Source organism: Mus caroli, chromosome 2 (assembly GCF_900094665.2).
Source record: "Mus caroli chromosome 2, CAROLI_EIJ_v1.1, whole genome shotgun sequence".
In the NCBI taxonomy this organism is placed as follows: Eukaryota; Metazoa; Chordata; class Mammalia; order Rodentia; family Muridae; genus Mus; species Mus caroli.
In genome coordinates, this window is record NC_034571.1 from 99,529,578 (window position 1) to 99,538,974 (window position 9,397).

Below are 9,397 nucleotides of genomic sequence, written 5' to 3' on the forward strand. Positions count from 1 at the left end.
AGGGAAAGACAAATATTTTTTAAAAGGTTATTTGTTTCCAGAAAATCTATACTATAAGATATGTTGAGGACTCTTTTACATAGGAAAAATGAGACTAAAAATGAATTTGAGTATGTATGAGTGAGTTATTTTAAATATGCAATAACAAACTGTTCACTTACATAGACAATTTGGTGTGCAGATACATTTTTAAAGGGCTTAAAACAGATAGAGTGTGTTTCCTGAGCATATATAATTAAATTAAAAATCATAAGATATCAGAAAAACACAGTTCTAAATAACCCACGAGTTAAAGAAAAACTCTGAGAGGAAGTTCATAGTTCATAGTTCAACAAAGTGTAATCCAACCTCTCCCGTGTGGGGGATGAAGCCCCGTGCTTTTCTCTGCTGTTTTCCTTTTTGTTCTGAGAAAATGTCTGACAAACAACTTAAATCGAGAGTTAGTTTGTTCACCTCCTGACAGACGAGAGATGGGAGGTGCAGAGGAAGGAAGGGAGAGAGAAAGAGAGGGGAGGGAAAAGAGGTGAGGATCGAAGTCCAGGACAAGATAGATCCAAGGACCTACTCCAGTGACTTATTTCCTCCAGCTGGGAAGTACCTACAAAGTTTCAAGTGGTCCCCAAAGGAGCAACTCAGCTGGACTCAACCCCTCAAATCACAAGGCTTTTGGAAAACCAGCTCACATCCAAACTGGAACAGTACACTCCCTAGAACCCCAAAGTCTCATGTCCATCTCATAAAGCAATATTTAGTATACCTCCAAGGGTCCCCAAAACTTTAACAGTTCAAACATTGTTCACAATCTAAGTTCAGCTAAGATCTGAGACTCAAGGCAATTTTTTCCTCTTAGGCTGTGTAAAATAAAAACAAGCTGTGAATGTCATGTTTGGTTGTCTCTAGGAATCCTGGTCTTTTCTGAAGGGAAACAAAGGGGAAGAGAATCTGAGGGAGAGGAGAGGTGGGGGAACTTGTAGCTGGGATATAGTGTATGAGAGAAGAATCTATTTCAACTAAACAAAAACAAAGAAAACCATTTCAGCACGGATGAAACATTCTTATTTCATAAAAGAGGAAAGGAGAGATGGAAGCCACAAAAGGAAAACACCAAACAGAACTTAACATTTCAAGCATTAAATCCTGGAGATCCATGGGCATGTGATACGACATGAGCTCATGAGCTCGGATGGGCAGACAGCCTCCTGCTCTGGCCTGTGTCCAGCTCATATTGTCCTTCTTTTAGGTCAGCACAAGTCATTCTTATAACTTTCCTCAATCGAAATTCATGTTCCTGTCCATCCCAGCTGCACAGTAGATTTCATCTCCATAGCTTCACAGGTTGCCTGGGATCATATAGGCTTCCTTTGAAATTTGGGCAAAAACTTCCATGGCCCTGCAACTTTTGCACTCCGCAAGCCCGAAAACCCAGCAGCACAGGGATAGTGTCGGGGGCAGCTCCCATTATGATAACATCTGGCTCCCCTAGGACCGCAGCTGCAATGCCTCCTGAATGCCTGGGCAGCTAAGCCCAGCAAAATGCTCCAAGCATCCCAGGCTCCCTTAGAGCTCTGTTCTCAAAGCCAATTCTTTAAACAACTTAAAACCTTTACAGTCCGGATCTTGCAGTTGATGAGATCCACCTAATTCTTAAGATGCCCTGTGGGCATCTTTTCTATTATCAGTTAAATGTAATTGGTTTCTTTTCATAGGACTAATCACTTTAATGACTATGCTTTTTGTTTGTAACTTTAAACAAACTCCCTTGCTGGGGAGATTGTAATTTTTAAAGACCTTTTTTCAGACTTTTTTTCTTCTCACATTTTTGAACTATAAGGCTGGCGAAAAGCAGTCAGAAATAGCCACGTCATAGCCAGAATCCTGGACAACCTTAACAGTTCATCTGCTGGGTTGTTTAGTTCATCCCTTTTTAAGCTCTGCCTCTGATAATATGTTAGCACACAGATAAAATGTGCAGGAACTCCTGGCTAGGTTGGAACACATAGGACATCTATGCTAGCTCCCATATCTCATTTCTGCCTTAAATCCTACTGAGTGAGCACCTTACTGTTTGCATTCCTGTGAGCATGCCAGGCTCTTGAACTCCCATCATAACTGCCCATTAAGGACTGCTCACAGGATTCTAGGCTTTCCCCAGCATGCTTCTTCATACTCTTCTGATTTCCTCCCATTAACCAACTGCTTAGGAACTGCGCTGTTGGGTCTAGTTGTAGCATCAGCCACACATTGGCTTCAACTTTCTGTCCTGTACTTTTTTCATGGCTGTGAGGAAATGCCTAGTATAAACGACCTTAAGGATGAAAGATTTATTTGGGCTTTTGGTTTTAGAAGGTTTCGTCTGTGTTTTGTTGCTTACCTCCAGACACTTTGGCAGAATATCACAAGGGCATCATAGGAGAGCCATCTATCTCATGAACAGGAAGCAGAGGTGGTGGGGATGGGGGGCAGCATAAGCAAGGAACAAGATAACCCAAGGGCCCACTTTGGTGGCCTATTCACTCCAGGTATTTTTTGTTTCCTAAAGTTTCCAGATTTTCCCAGAAATAATGATTAGAACTTAAGATGAAGCCCTCAGTATAGAAAAGCCTTTTGCAGGATTGGTGAGAAGGGGTGGGGCTGGGAAGAGCTACAGCAGAGGACTCCAATACTAATACTTTAAAAGGGGAGATGTTTTCAACTCCTCATCAGATACTTCACTAGAACAAAACAGAGTTCTACTTAGAATTAGATAAAGGAAGAAAGACATAAAGAGTAGACATTGGCTAAAGAGATCATATTAGACAATGTAAAAATATCTTTACAAGTTAAAAAAAATGTCTCTTTGAAAAGATCAATGAGATTGGCTACAGGTGTTACAACTGTGAAAAGAATTGACAGGTAGTTTCAAAAATATCACCAATAAAACTGATAATGTAAATTCAATGGAAGAGTTCCTGCAATTACACAAGCTACCATTATTGACACAGTAAAATCTGTAAATAGTTATTAGATGTGGGCACTGGTGCAGGGTCCCGAGGCAGGGTGAGCAAGGAAAGTTAGTGGACACAGCAGTCAGACTGCATCACTGTGTAGGAAGACCTGGCATAAGCAACCTAATAGGAGAAAGAATTGTTCTAGCTCACAGTCTGTTGTTCTGTCTTGTCCCACAGTCAGGCAGAACAACATGGTGCTAGAAGAATGTGGCAGAAGAAATACTGAACAGGGAGTAGACAGCCTAAAGTTAGAAGAGAGTCGCAAGATACATGTGTCAGTGTGAGAGCTGTCAGTGTATCGAGTGGAATGTGTGGATTTCCCAATGCAAATGACAAATGGAAGGAAGTGAATACAGACAGGAAGTAGAGTCACATTCAATTCCAAGCACATGTCCCCAGTAATGTGCTTCAGCCAGCCAAGATCAACTTCTCATTTTGTGAGTCCATCAAGAGATTAAGAAGTTTATTAGATCAATGCCTCAAAAGCCACTCCTTACTAAATCCCCATCAGTTGACAAACAAGCCTCCATGCGTGGTGGCTCCTGTTTAGATAGCGGCAAATGTTGGGGGAGTGTGACTTTGTAGGAAGCTTGCAGACCTTTTCTCCCTTGTCATTTGAAAGCCCTGAAAACTCATCAAAAGGATTCGAGTTAGGAGAGTAATGGAGGGTAACCAGGTTTATGATTTGAATAGTTGATTTTAATGTTTGACAGAAAATGAACTGAGTGGGTCAGAGTAGACTCAGACAACTATTAGTTAACTATTGTCCTAGTAACAGCACAAGGGTGTAAGAGTTAACAGGGAAAGGGTTATATTGACTTGTATAGTCTTTAGAAGATTAGAAATGACAAGCCGTGTAATGGCATGGATATGTGACTCAAGGAACACTAAAGTGTCTTGGATTGCGAGGGTAGCTTTTAGGCTTCTAGTTTGCACCTCTAGATAGCAGGTTTCCTGCCCCTAGAACATGGAATTCTAGAGTACTAGTCTTGAAGAAGGAAGAGTAGTATTCCATATTGGATATGTTGATTCTGCCGTCTATTTCACAGAGGCAGCGATATTGAGTAGACAGCCCAGAGCTTAAAAGGCAGTCTCAGGACAGGTAGGTCTCTTTGGGAGTTGTCAGTATACAAAAGGAAGTTGGGATTTTAGGACTCGCGCTTAATAATATCTTAGGAGAAAAAGTAGAGCCTGAAAGAAAGAGGCCAGGGTCTCACCTTGAAAAGTAGTCATGAAATCGAGAGTCACAAGCCTACTACAGAAAGAATGAGAAGAAAACTAGGTGGGTTACTGTGTCTCATTTCAAATGGAAAACAAGGACAAAGAGTTTAACAAAGAGAAAGAGAAATGATGCTTAGAATTCAATCAAGTGAGAGCCAAGAGACTTCTGTATGAGTCAGGGTTCTCTAGAGTCTCAGAACTTAAGGCATATCTTTATATATTTAGGAACTTATTGTAATGACCTACAGTCTGCAGTCCAACTAACCCAACAGAGAGAAGCTGTGAATGGGAAGTTCAAGAATATAGTAGTTTCTTAGTCCCCCACCCCCACCCCAAGGCTAGTTGTTTCAGCTGGTCTTCTGTATAAGCTGGAATCCTGAAGAAGTAGGTTCCAAAAGATGTGCTGGCAAGTAAGTGCAAGCAGGTGAAAAAAAAGTCTTCCTTCTTCCAAAGTCCTTATGTAGGGCTCCAGCAGAAGGTGTGGCTCAGATTAAAGATATGTACCACCATGCCTGAATCTGGAACTTCCTTTGTCCCTGGCTGACCTTGACTGAACTCAGAAATCTGCTTGCCTGGGTCTCCTGGGATTAAAGGCACATATTACCTTGCATGGGCCTAAGCTTTTCATGAACACTGTGTCTCAAGATCTCCATGCCAAGATCCAGTTTCTAGGACTGTGTCTTCCACCCTCATGATCTGGATCACTGGTGTGCCCTCCATGTCTGGATTGTAGTTCATTCCAAATGTAGTCAAGTTGACAACCAGGAATAGCCATCACAACTTCCTTATCCTCATCGGTTGTCTTTGAGAAAGCTGTTGTTGGTACAATGAAAGCAAGAAAGAATGGTTTGAGAGCGAGAGACAGAAAAGGAACCTTCAAGAGAGTCCATGGACAGCTATCTCCTTGCATCATTCCTGTGAAGAGGGGAAAATAGGTCTGGGGACATGTGAGGCATGGGAGCAATTTAATTAGCAGACAGTAAAGACAGCATTACATAGAGGAGGAACTCCTGTAATATAATTGAGAGAGAAAGAGAGTTGCTAGGGAGGTAGGCCTGTAGCTTTAGCAGCATGAAGAGGAGGCTTCAGGTTTCTCTGTGTAACTTATATAAACCTGTGGCAGAGGATGGAGAAAGGGAAACTTGGTGGAGATAACAGACAAGTGACAGGTAGAAACATATACACTGTGCAAAGCGAGAGAGGTACCAACAAAGAAACAAAAGTGAAGTGACTGGGCAGTGTGTAGGAACCAAGGAGGATGCCTGGGACGGCAATCATGCTGGTATATTTAGTTGTGTGACTTTCTTCAGCGGCACCAGGCTTCTGCGCCTGGAAAGGACAGCAAGATCTATTAGGAGCTAGGCTTTTGCGACAAAAGGGAACAAGAAGAGCAACACCAGTAAGGAAAGGTGTTGGGTTTGAGTGAGATTCTAGAAAGAATGTTAAAGCGAAGAATAGTACGGTCTCCCCACTGTAGAGTAAATTGTGAGTTTTAGATGGCATCAATGATAAGGCCAGCATCCCTTGGAGCTAAGCAGTCGCCATCTTGTGCATGTTCTCAATCCTTGGTCTCCTCAGCATCTCTTGTAGTTAAGCAATTGCCATTTCCCGCATGTTCTCCATTCTTCGTCTCTTCCTTTCCCCACATTTTCTTTCTTATCCTGCCTGTCCTTCCATTTCCTCCATTCTTTCTTCTTATTTCTCCTCCTTCCTTCTTTTCTTTTTAAAATACTTGTGTGTTAAAATACACAATTTAAATTTAGCCATTACAATTACTTTTCTATTTTATATGTTAGAAATATTTTAGAAATAAAAAAAATGTATTTTGCAATGCAATGAAAAAAACTGTATGGAAATCATTTAAATGTATGTTTGGGTTAACCAGAACTTAATATAATACATTATTTTATGCTGTGTAGGATTTGTTTGCATGCACAATAAAAATTAATCTAGATTTCCCAGACATGGATGGCAGAAAAAATGGCGACATCTCAAAAGGTAAGTGGCAAATATTTAAAATCATTTTGTGATGATTTTGAAGGAAATTTATATAGTTTTCATTTCAAGCATTTTATAGAAAAGAAGCAAGATTTTAATTATAGCATGGATAAACACTGTATTCTTACACAAAGGGGCACCATGTGCTCCTGTGAATACCTTTCAAGGGGCATCAGGGTTGTAAGAATCTTCTTTTGCCACAAGTTTGAGTTATTTTTAAGACGAGTATTTTAAATCTAATGAACCATAACGAAATAAACATCATTGATATATCTGTAATTTAACCAGTTTCTATGGGATCCAACACCTAAGAGAAATTACTGGGTCTTAGAGTGTGGCTTGGTGACATAATGCTTGCCTAGTGTGTGAAAGGCTGTGGATTCAATCCCCAGAGAAAGGAGGGAGATAGGGAGGAGGTGTGGAGGGAGAGAGAATAATCTCTTTAGAGATTACCCAGGAGTTCTATAATGTGCCTTCAAATACTTTCATTGTATATATTAGCCAGAGGCAAGATGTTAACATGCTATCTCTACAGATCCAGTTTTAGGCTAGTGCCTGGAAACAAAACCAGCACTGATACCACAATCATGTACACAGATGTGTTACTGTAACAGGAGGGAGATTGATGTCATGTCATCTATCTTTGCCTCATTCCTGAGGAGGACTTATAGATTTAGTAACATAATCTGGGCTGTAAGGTTACACATCAACAACTACAGTCGGAGAAAGCAGCCACAAGGAATATTGCCAATATTGTGTACTCTCTTCACGCACACTTTGGAAGAACAGGCATTTCCTTGATTCATATCCATAGTTAATGCTTATCTGTGATAATTGGTCCATGTCATTGTTCATAAAAAACCTTTGTTATGATTGATAGGATTGTATGTACTTAGAAAGCAAATCTGTTTGTCTTGTTTTTGCCCCCTTTATTAAGGTTTTTTTTATCTGAATTGTTTTATTCCTATTAATACTTAGGATTGGTATTACCTACGAGCAGATAAAAGTTTTCAACTGCCTGTCTTCTGTAGTTCCAGGAAGCCTTCTGTATGCTCTTCCTGAGGGTGGTAGGAGTGTATTGAAATTGATTTCTTATGTGAGGATTCTCATTCTCCACCTCACATTTTCCCATGGTCAGTACTATGTAGAGTTGTCCCTCTACACATATTCATAAGCCTTTACTTACCGTTTAGGCCCTGTAGCTCTCCTTGAGTTGTAAACATTAGCTTTGACTAGGCTGTTGGAACTTAACAACTGAGAACTTGGTTAACAGGAGAAATTTGTATTTACAAAGTTGAAATTTATCTTCTTTTACTGGGGAAGACTAAGGCAGGAGGCGCACAAGTTTGACCACCAGTCTGGACATGATCTCAAAAACAAAAAATAGTTTACTGACCCAAATAGTGAGGCTGTGGCTGAGACTATTGTATCATGGGCTCCAGAGAAACTCAAAGGCACACCTCATGCTTTATGGGTCCCGGAAATGTGTTATTCTCACATTTTAACTTGTGCATCACCCTGTATTTTGCACACTTATAAAAGCTTATGTCAGCAGAAATCAGTTTCTGCAACTACTAACACATAGAAGCAGCATAGGTTCACTGGGCTTAATGTAGTTAAAGAGGCTGATCCTCCTGGAGGCTTTTCCAGCCTGTAGCACCCATCATCACTTAGTATTGGGTTCTGACATTTGTTTGTCTTTGTTACTATGATATTGTGCATCGACTGATTGGAGTCCCTAACTTTTCTTTTGATTGTCTTCCAAACCTAGATTTAGAACTGGTCGAATATTATCTTAAAGGTAACTTCAAATTTAAATAAACAAATACCAACACTCTTGACTTGCTGTGGCTTTTTTTTTATTGACATATATCAGATCAGGTAATAAGGTCTAATGTTAAGATCATACCAGGTTCCTCTCGAAAGCATAGATTAGCAGTGCAGTTCTAGCAATGATTAAAAGCAACAGATAATGGTTTTTCTGCTTCCTACTTCTATTTTAGAGTTATATATATTTTCAAACTTTCCTCTTATGTTATGAGAAATGAACACATTTGTCATGACACTTAACTACTTTGACATTGTATCATCTAAGTGAGTCTTTTATAAATTCTACTAGATTTACAAATTGTTTTTGTAATTAGGTTTCTAAACCATGGTGAGATTTTAATTAAAAATATATAATATATATGAAATATAAAATATATAATTATATACATATAAAATGTTAAAGATAGCTTTGAGTGTAAATAAATAAATACCAATATTGTTGATTTGCTGTGGCTTTTTCATTGTTTATTTTACATCAGATCAGCATATACATATATGTACATACGTATATATTATTTTTCATATGAAAGGGGGATGTGAAAATGATGTCTCATCACTAACCAAGTATTAATGTCCAAAAGCAAAGGATGTAGCAGTTTTCTCCAATGGAATGCCACTGGTAGGTATATCAACCACACTAAAGGCAGGTTTCAAGACCAGGAGTAATTGGCCAACACAAAATGAACTCTGTGGTTTGGGGGAGAAGGGTGGGGTTTTTCTGTTTGTTTGTTTGGTTTTTTTTTCCTTTTTTTGAGGGGGGCCTTGTTTCACTTTGAAATTTTATTTGTTTTGGTATTTATTTTGAGAGAGAGGGAGAGAGAGAGGAGAGAGAGAGGGGGAGAGAGAGAATATGATGTTGGTTAGGGAGGTGGGAAAGATCTTGGAGAAGTTGAGGGAGGGGAAAACATTTAAATTTTACTGAAAGAAAGAAAATTGAAATAAAGGAATAAAAAGGAAAGTATGTACTAACAGCAATTCTGTAGTTGTGGTTTCTGTATAGATGCATCCTATCAACAGTAAATCATTATTTAGTTCATACAAACAATGTGCTATTCTATAACAAGATGATGCCTAACAGAGTAACAGGGCTAACAGGAAGAAAATCAAGAGGAGTAGACTTTCCAAACTGATGTACCTTTAAAACCAGAACATTTACTGAATAATAGTTATTAACATAGAAGATAAGATGACAGTGCTGGCCAGGCATCTCAGAGCACTGCTCTGAAGTGAAGGCACAGGAGTAAACCAAACTCCCATAAATTAATCTCTTCTCTTCTCTTCTCTTCTCTTCTCTTCTCTTCTCTTCTCTTCTCTTCTCTTCTCTTCTCTTCTCTTCTCTTCTCTTCTCTCCTCTCCTCTCC

The 9,397-nt window shown here is 39.5% G+C and overlaps 1 protein-coding gene across 1 annotated transcript in view; it reads left to right on the plus strand.

Moving 5' to 3' along the window:
* Window positions 1–9,397, plus strand: part of Dcdc1 (doublecortin domain containing 1) — a 361,410-nt gene that overhangs the window by 20,787 nt on the left and 331,226 nt on the right. Inside the window, 1 exon segment of the mRNA XM_029468240.1 lies at window positions 6,128–6,206. Within this exon segment, the coding sequence (XP_029324100.1) occupies window positions 6,128–6,206 (79 nt within the window).